Source organism: Anomalospiza imberbis, chromosome 5 (genome assembly GCF_031753505.1).
Source record: "Anomalospiza imberbis isolate Cuckoo-Finch-1a 21T00152 chromosome 5, ASM3175350v1, whole genome shotgun sequence".
Classification (NCBI taxonomy): Eukaryota; Metazoa; Chordata; class Aves; order Passeriformes; family Viduidae; genus Anomalospiza; species Anomalospiza imberbis.
The window spans coordinates 61996706-62015335 of NC_089685.1; the positions used below are offsets into that span (position 1 = coordinate 61996706).

General features: G+C 39.9%; 1 protein-coding gene across 1 annotated transcript; it reads right to left on the minus strand.

Annotated features, from left to right (window-relative positions):
• Window positions 1-1506: 1506 nt before the first annotated feature.
• SLC25A17 (solute carrier family 25 member 17) lies at window positions 1507-17896 on the minus strand. The gene is made up of 9 exons (XM_068191319.1): window positions 17737-17896; window positions 13950-14010; window positions 12889-12955; window positions 10299-10450; window positions 9176-9292; window positions 8318-8463; window positions 6348-6443; window positions 2601-2683; window positions 1507-2122 (listed from the first exon to the last, which is right to left on the minus strand). The coding sequence occupies exons 1-9, from the start codon at window positions 17881-17883 to the stop codon at window positions 1975-1977; spliced, it is 1017 nt and encodes a 338-aa protein (XP_068047420.1). The 5' UTR covers window positions 17884-17896; the 3' UTR covers window positions 1507-1974.
• Window positions 17897-18630: the final 734 nt, after the last annotated feature.

Genomic DNA, 18630 nt, shown 5'->3' on the forward strand with positions numbered 1-18630 from the left:
AACCATTAAAAGAAGACTGCTCCCAGCTTCAGCAACTTTTGCTTTCACTCCTTTATGAAACTGTTCCGTTATAACTGGTCAGAAGAGCCAAGTAGAGAGATTAGGGCAGAATGTCTGCTCCAGGCTTGATGGTAACACGGACACAGCCAAGACCAGCACACTTTTACACAGGGCTTCTGTATTCAGCTTTTTTGCAAAAAGGAAATACTTTAGCCCTTTGAATCCACACTGGCAGGTAGACAAGTATTTTTTGGCTAGAACATGCTAGCAAGCATTTACTTTCTTCTTACAGGTAGAGCAACCAGAAAAATACTTCTGCAGGAATTGCCCCTTCATGCCACAGAGCAGAAAGGTTCGAGGCGCTGAACTCCAGCTCCTGGCAGCCACGCAGATTTCAGCCAGAATGGGACAAGAACCACTCTGCTTCCCCACAATGATTCTGACAGCAGGAATTTTGAGGTGAGGTAGCTTATCAAGAGCCATACTATCAATTCCAAATTTCTGATTAAAAACACCCAAAACACAGCAGACTACCTTTCCACAGGACACCTAATTTCAGTAAAAAAAAGTATTTTCACTGAAATTTTCAGAATTGTGATTCATTCTTTTTCAGTGGTGAGGTTTCCAGTCTTTCACTTTCATCCTTTAACAAAGTATAATTAGAGCTCATTGCACTTTTTTATTCTTATTTGACTACGTAAATCCTGCTTGGACTGAAAGTCAACCAGCACTGAATTAAGAGCATTCTTCTTGCACAGATACTCTCAATATTCTTAAAAGGCAGCACGTATTCTTGTTCAAAAGACATTATCTGCAGAATTATTTTACAATTTAATTCTTAAAATTGACTCAATTCAGACTCCAGAAACAGGTGCCATTTTGCAGCATTCAAGTCTTTTCCTCCTTCTACACATTCTTGGAGTTAAAATTGCTATTAAATTTTTCAATACTTCAAATAGAAACCTGGTCTTCAGAACAATCCTACTGCCAACTTAACAACTGACAGTGCACAATTTAATTTGGATTTTAGGGTCTAGGAATACTGACCAAAACTATGCAAAAAGAACATACACATGTTAGAACACAGACACTTCAGGCTTTATGATCTGGGAATATTAGTGGAAAAATAAGCAAAGCACATTTTTGAGCAGGCATAGCACTTCTGAAGCAGTGCCCCCTGTCTGCATAAGAACATGGTGTGAATTCACATATTCTCACAAAGAATAGGGTCACAAAACTTCATGTATTTCTGTAGCAAGCCCATTTTCTTGAGGCAGCTTGTGGAACTCCGCTTGGAAAAGCAAGAGGTTATCTTCTTCCTTTCTAGCCAGTATCTGCATTCAAAATTTTCAACATTCAAAATAGCTGGATTCATGAAAACAGATTGCACACTCACTTGTAATATCTATTCCAGCATATCAGAGACTTCACCACCAGGTATTTGGGGCAACATAGATCCTGTTCCACAAACACACTTGGAAGTAAAAGAAAACCATGCCAAAAATGTTATTCTTTATGAATTATTTTAATGAACCAAATATGAAGTGACAAACACAGGTCAAGGAAAATAATACAAAACCAGCCCCACCAGCTGCTGACAGAAGATAAAGATACAAGAACAGTTGAGGACAATTTGAGGGCAAAGAAGAAAGCATAGTGAGAGATAATCATTCTTGCCAAGAATATCAACCAAATAACCAAGTCACATAATAGTTTAAATTTCATGTCAAGTGCTTAAATAAGGTCTCTGGTTTTTTTTCTTAACACAGTGAGTACACAGAACAATAGGGAATGAGCTATCCCTGAATTTGTGACAACAGTTCCTATAGAGCATATTCCAGATTTCTCCAAATACTGGAGATAAAGGTGGCTAAAAAGAGAAGCAGAGAAAGTGAAGACCCTTTGTTTACCCAGCCAGGTCTCAGATATGGAATGTGTTTTCTAGACCCCAGAATCTTTGGCATAGGTTCTGTTTCAATGTCTGCGCGAGTGCTTTAATCCCATGACTGTGAAGGTTGCTGCAGTCAGTTTCTCATACACCAGAAACATAAGAGCAGCAGTAAGGACCGTCTGCAGGAGCTTTGCTTCAAGGCCTTTGTAGAGTCCCACTAATCCAAAACGCCTGAGGAGGAGAAAAAAAAAAAAAAAGAACAAGAAAACAAGCATGAATAGCTTTCTGTAAGTAAATCAGTACACTACAAAGAAGAATCAATATCACAAGTTAATGACCAATTGTAGGAATCTTAAACCCATTCTTGACCTTGAGCCAGCTATGTTTAGTAATATTTTAAAGAAAAAATTCTGCAGAAATTTAAGGTCTTTTGTGCAAGAAACCTGCTTCTTTTCAAGTTCAGAGGTGGAATGAATTAGTATCCATATGTATCCTTATGTACCCTTGATGTCACTTACTGTACAGACATTTAGGATAATCTGGGTTTGTGGGCTTAATCTACAATGTATTACAAAAAACAGGTTGACTCAAATGTCAAGTTTAAGGGAGGCATAAGGAAACAAAATCCAGATCCAGCAACATTTTCAAAATATTAATAATATTCAAGTCTTCTCTATCGTGGTAGGATAAATAAAATGCGAAAGCTCACCTCACTCTCTGTTGAAGAAGGTAAAGAACATTTCTAAGACTGCCCAGTGTTCGGTTCTCTGGGTTCAACCTGTGGCGCCCAAACTGAAAAAAAGGAAGAGTATTTTTCTGTACTATTTCCCCACTGTGCTTGGCAGAGAACACCATACATGCATGAAATCTGGAGAGCCTATCCTAAACCTCTTTAAACATTTTCCATGTTATATGACTACCAGTAGAGAACAGAGGCCAAAGCTCACACTGCAAACATTAAAACTGTACATGCTACTCTAATTTGGTTTGGTTTAAGATGGAGTCTAAAAAATATTTCCTCTCCTTCAGTTGCTCTGGAGGAAGCACTTTTCAAGATCTCAATAGCATAATTTGCAGAGTCTTAGTAGGGATATGACACTCAAAGCAAGTTCTTTCTGGCTTTCTCAGCTTTCACTTCACAAAGATTCAGACCCTCACAAATCTGCAAATCATTACTACATTGAGATTGCATAGTCGAACACAAAATTTATCTGCCCAGCAATGGTCTTGAGCATTTATGGGTGAACTGCTGTGGATGAACTCAAACTTGTTTCATCTACCTACCTGGCCTAAATAATATTTCTCTTTTACTCACTGCACTTGCTTATCCCCAAGCTGGTTTTCAAATAGGCATGACAGCTGCTGCTGTAGAGTTAAACTAGCAATTTCAGCAGCTCCTTTTCTAGCATTCATTGGTACTTTTATCTGATACAGGTTGGTAGTACTGTCAGCAAACTGTAACCATGAATTATTAATATACAAGAGTTGGCACACTTGTATTTGAAAGAGCACAGCCTAATAGCTTTTGAAGACTGTATTAAGCTTCTTTGCTAAGAAAGGTGAACTTGAGCAATTGCATGTTGGATGAGTTCTTTCCCAGAATATTTTCAGACAACTGCTATTTCTTACATGTAAGAAATTACCATTGACAGTAGGAAAAGTTTGGGTGGAAACAGCAGCAACAGAATGCTAGTGGAAATCTCCTGTTATTAGGTAAATATACACTCAAAATCCACAATCTTCTCATCAGCAACTACCCATTTGATATTGACAAATCAATGTTAAGAACTATTGTCACAGACTCAGACATGCTCCCCAAAAATTGCTAAGTAGGATCTAAGTTACAGTGTCAGTCACTGCCCAGATTACTCATAGGCTTCCACACTACACCACCATTAGGTGCCTCATTCTCCTCTTTTCTCCACCACTGGACAATTTTTGTACTACAAACAAAGGGTCATTAAGAGAAAAGAAAACCATTCATTTTTCACTAAGATGTTAACACTCCAGTGTTTACTGCAGAAGACTTCCCAAAGGGATTAGCATTTTCTATGAAAGAGAAAAAAATACTTTAGTTTTAAAGACAACCTTTTCATCTGGGATCACTGAAAACATTAATGGTATTGTGTACCTCTAGAGGCAAATTTATCTGCTCTTTACTGACACATAGGCTAAAGAACAGTTTCACTGCATAATGAGTAACACCAGTGTCACATTGTTTTAATGACTGGGAGAAGGACATACCAAATGGCAAAGCTGGAAGCTGCTACCACTGTCAGTTACACAGGATAACTGTTCACTATATGACAGTTAGAAGAGAACTGTGCCAAAGAGATGAAAGCAAAGGTGTAGAGACTTTATTACAAAGAGCCCTAATTACTTTTAAAAAAGAATAAGCTTCTAAAGGTTTAAAGTTAAAAAGAAAAAAAAAAAGTCCTGTACTACTTTGAGGACAGAACTTAGTTATGATGTGTAAGCTTATATTCATTATATTGAGCTTATATTAGTTTGTGTGCAAATCTGCTAAAATTGTTTTAAAAAGCACCTGCAACTATATATTTTTTTCATGCAGAATATTAGGTCTGAAAATACTAAGCCTTTCCTCATAACCTTTTTTTTTAACATCACTTAGTGTGAGTGACAAAAACTTCATCAACTAGAACAATGCCAACCTTAGATTAGAAAACACATCACAAAATAGAGCAAGTCTGAAATGGACAGCACAGATGTCACAGACAGACATTTTTGCTGTCCTCAACAGATGTGTTCAGGGCTCCTGGCTATTCTTTCACAGAGCCAAGAGACAGAAGTCACCCCTAGTGACTGCAGAACTAGAGACAGGGACCTTGTGCTCCCCATCGTCACAGGGAAAGGATGGACTGGCGCTGGATTTTTTTTTTTTTCTTTTTACACTGTCATTAAGAGTCAGAAAAATTTTGTTCAAAAAGCTAAATGGAGACAGAAAAAACATGAAGCCTCAAGACTGTAACCACTTCTGTAGGAACCATGGAAAGGAACGAGGGCTGAAGCTGTTCCGTGGCTGCAGCCCCCTGAAACCTGCACTGCTGTGCAATGCTGAGGCTAAAACAGAGCACTCCAATTTTCCTTCCAGTTCTCCTTCACACCAGGAGAAAACAGGAGTATCACAAATTAAAAACAGACTGATGTTGCAACTTATCCAAACAGAGCTATTTTTGTTTAAATGTTTTCCTGTATCTGCCACTCCAGTAAGAGAAGTCTGTGTTATTAGTTTAGCTACTACTGAGATGTGTCCATGCTGTTAAAACAGGATAAGGCATTGAAAGAAAGCACTATCAGCTGATCAAAAATTATGAAAACTTCAGAAAAGATGACTGCTGACAAAGTTACACAGTAAGTATATTCAAGTCCTCTTGCTTTGAAATATAGCATCCTAACTATCTTTTTACAGGTTACAAAAAATCAAGATACATTTACTGCACTGTAATTAGAGAGTTACAAATTATTACAAAACTTGCTTGAAAATTACTTTTTCCAGAAGAACAATTAACACAAAAACTCCCTTCTTAGAGAGGTCTGAAAAGTGATACTCTTAGCATGGAAGGCTTGTTTCCAGTAATTCAACTCATCTCCAAATTTGTCCAAGTTTTAGAACATACACAATGGCTTTACTGTACAGGCAAGTTAGGGCTCCTCCTTACTTAGGAAAATATATTTCATGTGGAAGCACTTACTGATATTTAACTGTTACAGAGCCTAAAACACACAACTTAAAGTACAATATGCTTATGCATGGCCAGGTCTCCTTCCCTCCTACTCCCCAATTTTGTATTGTGTCAATATTACAACAATATTGGTACACTCTGAAGGCAGCAGCATTATCCAGCCTGCGTACAAATTGCAAATAAGAATAAATGCAAGTGTTTCCATTACCACTACAATTAGCCTACATGGCCAGGCAAGTGGTTAAAGGTATTATTTATGAGGGAGCTCAGCTTCCCATGATCAATCACATTCTGGACACTGACAAGGTCAGACCACCATCTGAACAACAAAACCTATGAATAGAACTTTTTTTTTTTTTTTTTTAATTACCATTGGTCATCTGGAAACAGACTAGCTTTAGAAGATTTCATTTTAACTTCCCACTTGACACATTTTCCATTTATATTCCAAGAAGTAAATGTACATTTTTGTAGTGCCTAAAAGCAGTTCAATGCATCAGCTTCTGTGGGATACTCTACCAAAACAATACACTGGCAATCCTACCAGCTACTTGAAACAAATGTGCACCAGTATACCAAGCTCAGTCAAAACCAAAGAGAAAAGTCATTCTAATCAGTGACCTGCATTAGGAAAAATGCCTCCCAAAACAATAGGTCCATTAACAAATATATAAACAAGCCATGTGAACAAGGCTTGCATGATACAGACCAAGTCAGAGGCAGAGTTACAATGACATGAAATTATTACTTACCCGCAGAATTGACTGTACTGTCTGCAGAGGATAAGTGAGGGTGGTGGCAACTGCTTTGGCTATTGCACCAATAACAAAAGCATCCAAAGATGTGAGCTGTTCAATAGATGAAGAAAAAATTTATTTCCACGTAGTACCAAAACAGCCAATTACCCATTTGTATTTGGGGATTCTGTACTGGTACCTGCTACCACATTATCTAAGGATCTTTGGCATAAAGATTTCATGAAATCTCAGGGTCTTCTCATTTTCAAGAGTTGATTATGGTTCAACTAATTTACTTTCCCACATCTCAAGGTTATTTGTAAATTCCACCTGTTTTTGCATTCCTAAATATAACTAGACTACTAAAACACAGTTGATATAAAGCCACACAATTAGACCACTTCAAAGCACCAAGAGCAGACAAAAGATAAGGAAGTATCATTTAAACATACCATCAGGCAATAAACATCTCAGTTTTTGCAGCAGTGAAACCAAAAAGTCATATGGTGCTTGTGAAAAGGTGACAGTGAAAGATTCCTTAAACATCACTCTGTATTCCTGAGACATAATCACTACACTCCCAGGCAGAATTTCAGTCTTGATGCCATAGACTAAAAATCTCACCCCCTTTTAGTTAAGAACCCCTGTTGAAGCCCACCCTCAGCTCCGAAGCTCACACTTCTCCAGGATGCACCAAATACATTGTTACAGCCTATGCTGATTACAGTGCATCTCAGTCTAACAGTGTGAATTAATCACGGAACATAAAGAGATGTCCATATCAAAACATGCTCAAAATATATTCTAAAATATATTGATTGCAATCAAAAACACACTCACACGTGCACATCTTTAAAAAGGTCAACCTGATATATTTAGGACAACCAGGAAGCAACCAAATAGGAAAAAAAATATATTTCAAAATAAAAATTACCATTCCTAGCTGAAAAAATAATTATTTCCCCTCTTCACTGATCATGGACAAAGAAACGCCCTAATTTGAGGTGGAACTAAATAATTTAAAAGAAGCACAAGAAATTAATACATAAATAAGCATTGTATTAGCCAACAAGAAAATTACAATGCAGATGGAAGCTAAGCTCATGATTCAAAAAATGTGCATAATGTAACTGAGTAGATCCATCAGGTACAAAAGGGGTGCTACAGCTGCAGTATTACTAAAGACAGTAAAAAACCCAAGCCCTATTGATGATGCAAAATCTCATGTAAAAATAACCTCACTATGTCTTGGGGAAAAACAAGATGGCTTGCCAACATACTGGTATGACCCAACATTCTAAAATCACAAATTAACAGCAAAGCACTACATCTTAAAGATATATTATGTTATGATGTTATCTGAAAATGTAATACAAATGCTTTCCAGTTAGCTGGGACATAAAAGGAACATGAGTTCAGCTGAGATTCTATACCTGATATAGACAAGGAAAAAGAATAAGGAAAAAGAAAAGCAGTGTAAAGCAGGGACAGAAATGTGATTGTACTTCTATTTAGAAAATCAGGAAGTTATGGTTGCAATTCTATGTTTAATTCTAGTGTCCATCCTTGGAAAAATTATATTGAAAAATTGAGGCCTTCAAGAAAAAAAGGCTATTATTTACTGCAAAAAGGGTTAAAAGCAGACTTCAAAACACTTAGTATGTAAATACTTATAAAAGATATATTAGAATTGAAATCTCTACTTTAAATCAAGACCTGTGAACATATGCAAGGAAATGTGGACAAGAGGTTCAGTTCTATTTTAACTGGTAGAAGAATTTATTACAGGAATTTCTTCCTTAGGGACATGAAAGACTCCTGTCTCATTTCATGATGGTGAACCCTTTTTAGACACACTAATTCAAAAAAACCACTTGAAAATACAAGAACCAAAACCAAACCCACATTCTGAATTTGTTCAAATGATGCATATCAAAAAACCTGTAACAGAGCATATTCATCATCTGGCCTCAAAACATACTCACTTGCAGCTGCTTTTTCAAAAGCTTTCGTTTAAAGCCTTCATAAAACATAAACTGTATGGCAGGATTGAAGACCAGCAGCAAGGAGGGGAAAGTACCATTCCACAGAGCTAAGACTCCTTCATCTCGTACTATTTGATGAAAGGCATCTGAGACAAAAGGTGAGGAAAAAAATCGTTAACATTTTGAGTACAAAACTCTGAATATAAGATCTGAGAAGTTACTCTAAAAGCCTAATACTCAAAGTGTATAAAAATCCATTGCAGTCCTTTATGCAAACATTTTAATATTCTATTTTAATCCAGAAGTTAACAGAAAGGTAGTGACAAAGGAGGTTCTTGTTTGCATCGCCATTAACATAAACAAAACTTACCATCTGCACAGGCAGCCTCCTCTTTTTTTTTTTTTTTTTTTACAAGTATGGCATCCACATTAAGGTCTTCCAAACCTTCTTCAAAATAACAGTAATGTTTATTTGGTTAGTTGGTTTTAAAAGGAAGACAGCCTGAACATATGAGTGATTAAGAGATTAAGGTGAGCGAAGTTTATTTTTCAGACGGACTGCTCAAACTCAGACTCCTAGCTACCACTTAATGGGGCTCACTACTGCTCCATTATCTGTATGATAACATATCTGCCCTTGCAAAAGGTATTTTAGTTACATGAGTGCACACTGCAAATTCTTAATTACCGTCACAAATAGCCAAGTGCAGTTTCCTGTAAAACTCAATGACTGCAAAGTGACATAGCAGCATACAGATTACAGGGTGAAATCAGTTACGTGAACAAAAGTCTTCAAAGTCCTCGATACATTTCATTTCAGGAACTTGTCTTTGGCTGAAGACAACAACAGGTGCTTACCTATTATGCCTCTGTAATTGGTTGGTACAATGTCTTCATTTCTGAATTTTGCTCCCTGCAGCTTCAGGCGTGTGTTCACTACCCATAGAGGGGTGGTCAAGAGTACATTCACTACTCCTAATGCAAAACACAGCACAAAGAAAATCAGCATGAAACAGATGATTGCAAATGTTTTCTTTTCCCCTTTTCTCCCCCTGAGTCACATGCTACCGAAATTTCTGGTAGGAAGAAGGAATAAAACTAACACAGCATATGGGAAAAGTAAATGGTAATTTGTACCCTAATTCCTGTAGCCTTTGTTTGTGGAATTTTACCACAGACACATATCCAGGTTAAGAATTTCCTTCCTTACTTCCACCAGCTATTCAGATAGTCATTATACCTACACTGAAAGTATAAGAAACTACCAACTCCTCCCCAACCCCCAAAAAAACACCAAACCCAGAGGTCTTTTTTACAGGTTTGTTTTTAGTCAGCTTGATTCTGTGCATTTGCATGAGTCGCAGTACATGAAGAATACCACCAGCAAACACAAAGCCCACAGTAGTAACTTTTCACACTGAGCATGCTAGAAAAGTCACTTATGTTATCATCCCTTCAAAGAAGGCACTGCATAAGAGGATAGTATAAAAAAGAACATATGGTACCACCGGACCTGCATATACCTAGGAACTTCCTGTCACTTTCAGGTGACAACCCTAAACCAGGTCTGAAAACTGACACCCAAATGCTTACACTAAAATTTCTTACCGTAATTGAAATTATTTCAAAACTGGCATATACCTTTTCCTCTGAAAAAACCCCAACTATCACCTCTCCCTGCCACTTGTCTTCAGCATCTTAGTGATGATGTTTAGATATCTGGTAAGCACCACATCAGACACAAATATCATACTAAGCCACAAGAGCACTGTGCTTTGTGCCAGAATTCACAACAGGAATGGTTTATGCATCTCCTTAGGAGGTGAGGATGACACAGAGGAGCAATCAGAAAGAAGCAAGTCTGCATTCAGTGGGAGGCATAAGCACTCAGTGTGGCCTCCAAAGGACTTCATAAAGGAAATTATTAGATAGAAGATAACAAAAATACATTCTTGACAAAATGGAGACTTTTAAGTATTACCTGCAACAACCCCAAGAACCAAGTCTTTTCCAGTGGTTGAATGCTGACCTTTGACCCAGAGGGCTTTAAGACTATTAAACGTATAAAAATAAACAAAATTGGAGCAGCAAAGGCTGGAGATAACAGGGAACCATCCTCGATATGGTGCCAACCTAATGGAGAGCAAAAAGTCACAGTAAGAATCAGTGAAGTATTTATGTGATCTGGCTGATTTTATGCGTTGGTGGAGGATCCCAGAGATACAATGCTGTATGCTACAGGAAGTACTACCTAGATATGTCTTTACCAGCAATGGTAACAAACCATACTTAACTCCTGAGTAAGGAAAAGAAGTATGTGGATTCTCACACAAAATTTAAAAATTGAAGACTAGTTACTGAAATTCATATACTCCATCTAGGAGGAGTTTTGCAAAGGATGCAACCTGGAGACAGAAGATAGACAGGTGGGAAGAATTTCTAACAAATGCCTTACTGTAAAATCTAGGGCAAATCAGTCAGGTAAGTAAGAAAAAGACATTACCTAGTGAAATTTAACCAGATTAAACACAGACGAAAAACTGAATACCATCTAAACCTATCTTGATTTAGCAATGATTTTGTAACAACTGCCTAATAAAGCTCCCTTCTCTGATAGGCCTGATCATCCTGTAAAACAGGGACACTTCAACTGTCCTACATTCCCAACACGTTCTACAACACATCCAAAGAAAGATACTGATCCACACCTTCACTGGAGTTGCACAGAACACATTGAAAACTGGTATCATGTTAAAGCAAATACATGCTTTACAAAGCACAAACAATCACCCCAACCCCAGTAATTATGGAGGCTCTTTAGAATTCATTACAATACCGGGAGTACGTAGAATTTAAGGATCTCAAATAAGACTGTAAAAGATGCAAGGCTGGTAAACACCACATCTGACTTTTCTTAAAATGTAAATGTTACTTTTTCATCTCAAATCCAATCGAGCGCTTCTCCCTCCCAAGTAGCTGGGAATACACCTTATTGTTACAACTGCTTCTGAAGTTACAGGCTTAGTTAACCATACAGTTACAAATTAACTGACTATGCAGTTATTCATAAACCAAATTAAAATACTTCTTATATTACCTATCTCTTCGGTGCTGGAAAAGAAAGAGAGAAACATCCTCTAGGGATTATGTTCTCTAACTGAGTGTTGGTTTGGGCTTGGTTGATTTATTAAGAACAACTTCTGATGATTTTCAAATTAAACATCTTGTAGTGCAAAACATGAAACTAAAAAAAAATCCCATGAGATTATTTTAATGACTTAAGTTGTCAGTAGTAGCACCCATGATTCACTGCAATCTTGAGAAAAACTTGGTGTACACTAGTGAACACCTTTCAGATCACCTAGAAAAGGATGGAAGTGCAGGGAAGAAAGCTGTCTGATAAAGTTCTGCAGGAATTCCTTTAGCTTAACGTATTTGCTTTATCTAGATGAGAGAAGCAGTCTCCCAAAAGTATGGTAATGAGACAAGACTCTCCAAGCTAATGTGAACAAAATGTTTATGATCTCACATCATATTTCAGATCTGTTGTTGTTTGGAGTTTGTTATTTCAGACACATCTCTAAATTAGTACCATTGCTTTGCCAGGCCTTCCCAATACCTTTGGAAGAAGCAATGTTCCTCTCTTGAGGATGTTCCTTCCTCTTCCTGATTTTTCTCTTTCACAGGCAAAATAGGATGACCACTTTTGCGGTCTTTCCACCTCAGTTAACTACTTCATTTTTCTTGATTACTTTTGTCTTTCTTTTATTTTTTAATTGAAGTTTACTTGCCACCCTCATGTTACAGAGGTAATGTGGGAATGTGAACAAGAGAGATCAGCTGGCAGAGAACTCCTCATGCATACATCTGCCCAAGTTCAAAGGTGACACAGCATTACGAGCCAAGTTAAACTTTTGTCAGCTTTACTGTCCTGGAAGCACTCGTCTACTTAGGAGTTCCAGGGATTCAGTTAGGAAAATACTTCTAACAAGGACAGGCATAAAATTGTTTTTCCCAGCCAGCTCAGCTAAGACTATGACAAATACTAAAGCACAGCACAGCTGAAAGTTAACTGCTTTTAGATAGCCGTTGAATCCCACCAGCATAAAGTGTCATGTGGTGTTTAGTTCTACATGCTTAGGAGAAGATAAAAACCTTCCAACTGAGAAACATGTCTCAGTTCTCTTGAAAGTAGCTCAGTTGTACAGGAGCTTCATCTTGGTTATTGAGAAATTGACACACCCAAGAATCCTGGTAGATAAAGCTGGTTGATCAGGTATATGAAAGTACATTTGCATTTCTGAGGAGGCACAGCTACCTCACTAATGGAGACATAGTTACATCAATGAACAGATCAATTGCATAAGGTGCTCAAGAAAGTTAATCCTAGTTAGCTAAAGATGAACACATAAGATTATGCAAGTCATTATGCACTTGTGTGGAGACATTTCAATTTGGAATAAAAATCTGTCCACACAGATACAGGCTAAGTGTTCCACTTTAAAAGCATCTTCAAATTAGTTTTAGAGCTTATCTACAAGAAGACAAACAGAAAATCAGTATCTACTCACAGGCCTTCTTCTTTGATTATTTCCAAAAGGACGGCCGGTGTTGTCTTTGACTTCCGCTTCTCATCAACTGGAAATCAAAACAACCAAACTTTTAGATGATTCAAATTTTTAGCACTCTTTTTCAAGTCTTTATCCTTGCAATTCTGAATATACCCTACAAGCACATGTTTCTTCTTCCTCATAAAGGATAGAAATACCCTATTTCTCCTTATTTTCATTTGCTAGGTAAGACTACTTCCTTTTTTTATTCTTCCTCAAACTGACAGGTTCTGTTGTGCTCCAGAGTATCTATAATTACCAGTTCCTAATAGTTATGACATGAACTGAAAGTAGGTTCCCCTTAGGCAGAGAGCTAAAATTGGGCCTGCCTAACTGCTCTCAAAATTATTCCTTGGACAGCAGACTAGCACCGGTAGCGGAGCAATTTCCTTCAGCTCATCTGCAAACAGCTAAGCCTTAGCAAAGCAGTCTTTTCTAGCACTTAAAGCTATTGATTTCTGAACCACATACTTCTGACAACCCGGCTGACAATCTCCCTCCAGTTCTTAACAGAGCTTTAGTTATAGTTCTAAAATGCTTGGTGAGTCTGTGACTTTTGATTAGAAGACAGAGTTTTAGAACAAAAGTTTATGTCCCAGATGCATTTCTGTAAATATTGGATATTCCTAATCCCAATTCTAACCCTGACTTTTCCCTTTAAACCATCCTCTGGAATAATTCTAGACTTGTTTATCATGATATTACCCCTGCATTTTGAAGTGTTCTCAGCAGCCAAAAACAACAATGCACAAGTATAATCCTATGCAATCTTGCATCTTTGTTTTTCTCTTTGGTCTTAGGCAATCATTTAAAAGCCACAGATCACACAGCCTTTTCAGCTAATTAAAAGGTTGCCCAATTTTCAAAAGGAAGAATTACCCCCAGCTGGAAAAACAGTGTTACTGTGACACAAGTAAGATTCCTGCTCATGTAGTACATCCCCCCACAACCACCATTACAAGTGCCCAGGCCAAGATGAACAGAAATGCCATTGTACGAAGAAACTAGATTTTGACACTTACCCTGAAGTCTAAGCCTAGCTGTATCCAAAGGAAAAAATACAGTCATTGCAGTCATACTGCCCTGAAAAACAAAATAAACTGGCTGTATAGTGTATCAGTTGCTTATACAGTGCCTGCTAGACTCTTTGTAACCCTTCACTTCTCACCGACAAATCAGTCTGCTGAGTAAGTTTAAAAAGGGGATAAACTCCACACATAACACATTTTTTGTCCCATACTTATAAATGAGGGTTATTTTTCTCTTGCATTAGATCAAGATCAAAATTAAAACCATTAAAAGCTTTTTGCCAAAAGAGAAAGTTTTTGAAGCCTGAAAGTTGATCTGGTGGCATCAGAAAATAAACATGGAACTTTCTCTACCTCCTATTAGCCTCAAAAAGGCCCTGGCTTGGTATAAACCTGTTTTCCATGCATCAGGTGGCTGCTAAAGCTGTGGCACCTCTTCTATTAGCAGCCATGCAAACTGTTTAAATGGTGGGAAGGTCTGGAATACAGCAAGTCACTCAATGCTGTGTTTAAACTACAGTGCACAGTGTGACTTGAGCCTTTTTACAGCTGTCTTATGGCATACATTTAAGTGAGCTTTGCCTCTGGAAATACACCAGCTCCTCAGCAGGCTGTTCGGACCTAGCTCTACAACAAGCGACAGAGGACTAATTTTCTGGTGGTGTTTCCACACTAAAACAATTCTGGGTTGAAGTCTTAACCAGACTTAAGTTTCTCCAGTTTTCGTAATGCTAGGTAGCATACGTAAGACTTGGCCACAATTACCTGGTTATTTTAACCCATTTAAGTTTGGGCTCCTGCCAAAACAGTTCATTCTGCTCTCCCATGTACTCAACCTGTGTTGTGTTATTCTCAACTACCATGTACCCAGCTGGACAGCAAGTGGATTAATGAACCCATCTGCTTGAATATTTCTAAAAAGTCTATCTCAGTTAGAAGGTTAGTGCCAGCACAAAAGAAAGTACCAGAAAGAGCCATAATGCTCCTCCTAATGAGAGCTGCATTACCGCAATTTTGAAGACAGCCTCAAAACACAGTTACACCTACACACAGAACAAGACTGCACAGTCACTACAACTTCCAGCCTTCCCCTGCTTCCATCCTCCCAAAGTGAGATTTATCCTGGATCCTGGTCTCAATGCAATGCACCATGCAGCAGCAACACACACACACACACACACACACATTTACACCCAAAATAAGAAAATGAAAATGGGGAAATAGTCAGGTAGTGTCACACAGGACACAATGGATGTGTGGCCACAAGACACAGAATAGTCTATTTCAGTTGGAAAGGATCACCTAGTCCTGCTGCCCCCATCCCACTTCAGGGCTGACCTAAAGCTAAAGCATGTTAAGTGCATTTCCCAAATGCCTCGTAAACACTGACAGGCATGGGGCACTGACCACCTCTCTCAGCAGCCTGTTCCAGTGCCTGACGGCCAAACTGGCTTAAAACTTAGATGGAACAATAGTTCAAGAGAATGTCATGAGATAACTAAACTGACCTAACAAATTATTGCACATAAAAACTAATTTGTACCCTCTCCCCTTCTTTTGGTAAGGGAAATAGAAAAGCCAAGTTACTTTTCTCCTAGGTTTACAAATGGAACAACTCAACTACATGATGAGGAGGCTGCCAGAAGCATCATAGAGAAGAGATAGGATTTCATGGCTAGAAGAAAAGAAAAGAGGGATAAACAGGACCAGTCCTTTCCCCAACAACAAAAGCGCTCAAGAGGGACTCGAATTCCTTGCTAAACTGCATTGAGACCAGCAGCTAAAATTATACTAGTGAGTGCAGAACAGATACTGCCGTGTATTACCTTGCACTGCTAGAAGGGTGAGGCCCCACTGTCAGCCCTCCCACCACCGCCCTGTCAGCACAGCATCCTGGTAGTTTGCCAAGTCACATTACCACTGAATAATCACAGGGACAGGTACAGACTGGTTCTTGGAATCCCAGGCTCTTGGTCAACTGTATTTGCACCCTTGCCTCCTCCAGTCTGGTAGCATAACTTTCTGGGCACCTACACAATGATGCAGACACAGAAACTAATCTGGCTGGAAAACAACTTTTCCCACTGGGCTACTTCTTCAGTCACATCAGTTCACTGACTAGTCACAGCACCCAATAAACAACTGTGCAGTAGCCAAGAGGTGGCCAGAACAAATGGCCTGAGGTGACTGCTGCCAAGAAGATGTGTGCAGGGCCACAGCCTGAAACTTGGCTTTACAAAAAATAGTAATAACAAAAAATGTGAAACATATAAAAAAATTTGACTGTGATTTTTCAGCCAATGAAGCAGCCTGACTGCTCTATAATACTCCCATAAAATTCTCATCCCTATAGCTTTTCCAACAGGAAGATTATGTTGTAGCTACATGCTAAAGAGTTAAAGAATACTTATGTAATTCAATTAAAGTTCACAGGAAATCAAGCACTGTTTTGTGTTGGGTTTTTTTTTTTTTACTGTTCACAAAACTATTCCTACATCTCAAATTTGACTAGGTTGCCTAGAAGGTAATATGAACGTTCAGTATACTAGAATACAAACAAAAGTTATGTTGTGGTCTGACATGTGCTTCTGATGCATTAGCTCGACACAGTTCTGAGGTTATGGCTGGATTTATAAACTTGGTTCACACCACAAACTTTGTTCAGGGGCACAGCCTGACTACAGCAATCGGTAATTGAAGGGAAAAGCTAACAGCAAGGTCTAGAAACTATCACTGACTTCTGTAGAAGCCAGCAATAGGAAAATGGGTAATATTTCAATAATGAGATCATTTGAAAAAGCTCCACTTCTTGAAAGTGGAACCAAATCCCCACTGCCTTTAATGTTTAAGTAAACAGACTTAAAACAATTTAAAGAGCAAACAAAAATCTTGTGTTTATTTATAATAAAACAAAAGCTTCCCTTAAAATCTTGTTTTTCCTTTTAGACTCAGCCTTTATAACAGAATCACTGAATTGCCAAGGTTAGAAGGAACCCCTGGAGATGACCCAGTATAACCACCCCCACCAAAGCAGTGGGGAATGCATCCAGGTGGGTTTTGAATGTCTCTACAGAGGGAGACTCCATGATCTCCCTGCGCAGCCTGTTCCAGTGTTTATGGTTCAATAATATTTAGCAACTTTCATCCTACAGGAGACACGAGTTCTTTCTATCCATCAATATCCCCATCCAACATACTACATGCACTAAAATTCTTAATCTGTTGGAAGCAGAAGGCTGATTTACTATTTAGAGGTAGCACTCTGAAAAGAAAAATTCAAGGGCTGGGCACACTAGGAAATCTACATAAATTAAATGCGGCTTTTTCATTTAGCAGCGCCACATGAAGAATTAAATTCAGTAACCGACACAAACCTCCTCCGGGTGCACTGCGCTCGCTTTACATTTTGATTAGCAGCTATGCGCCGCCTCACCCTCCGCAGCTCCTGAGCGCTCCCGAAGCCGTGGCAGGAGGACGATGCTCGGTGCGGCTCTCGGATTACACAGCTGGGGTGCTGCCCCTCTGCCCGAGCTTACACTTTCACCGCTGAAGGGACCCGGCTTTCTGAGGGGCAGCTCCCCGCAGCTCCCGCTGGCTCAGAGGTGGCTCCGGCTGCTCAGGCCCGTCGCCAGCCTCCAGCCCGGCCAAGCCCCGCGCCGGTTCCCCGGCCCATCCCGGCCGAACAAAGGCTGCCGGTGGCCCGCGCCCCCCGCCAGGCCAGCACGGCCGCTCCGCCTGCCGGGCCCCGGGCCCCCCGCCCGGCGCCGGTCCGCTCGCTCACCACGGCGCCGGACACGGCGTGCACCAGGCTCTCGTAGGAGGCGACGGACGACATCGCGGCGGCTCTCGGCTGCGGCTGCTGCTGCTGCTCCGCCCGGCCCGACGGCCCCGCGGCCCCGGCCGGCCCCGGGCCGCCGCGCGCCGCCATGGCACCCGCCCTGTCACGTGCGCCCGCGGCCCCGCCCCGCGCCGGCCCCGGGGGCAGCCGGCCCCGGGCACGGGGGGGATCGGGGGGCTTTTCGGGAAAATACGGCACCGGGCCGCCCGGGAAACGCGTCCTTCTTCCTTGCTCTGTAACTGCGATAGCGCCTCTCCTCTCCAGCAGCTTCGCTTCTCTTCCAGAAGAGGCCATCAGCGTCTGAAGGGAGGGTGGTGAGAGGATGGATGCAGGCGCTTCTCGGTGGTGCCAAGCAATGGGACAACGGGCAGAAACTGATGCACGTGAAGTTCCACCTGAATATGAGGAAGAATGTCTTTACTATGAAGTAACCACACACTGGAACAGATTGCCCAGAGAGGTTGTGGAATCTCTCTCACTGGAGATGTTCAAGAACCCTCTGGAAACAATCCTGGGCCATATTTAATAGCAACAGTACCATTATTTCCTCCTCCTTTTTTTAGCAATTTCACTTTTGAATCACAGAACAGTCTGAGTTGAAAAGGACCCAGAAGCACCATCATGTGCTCTGGGATGACCCTGTTCAAACAGGGTCATGTTCAAATGACCATTCGGTCCCTTTTCACCATGACTCATTTTGTGATTCTGTGATTCCTTTTCCCAAAGATTTAACATAAGCATTTATTACAACGAGGAAGCAATACTAAACTTCACAATCTCATTCTGCTTTTTGCTAACTACAATCCCTTCTACCCACCCAAAGTCTGATCTTATTGC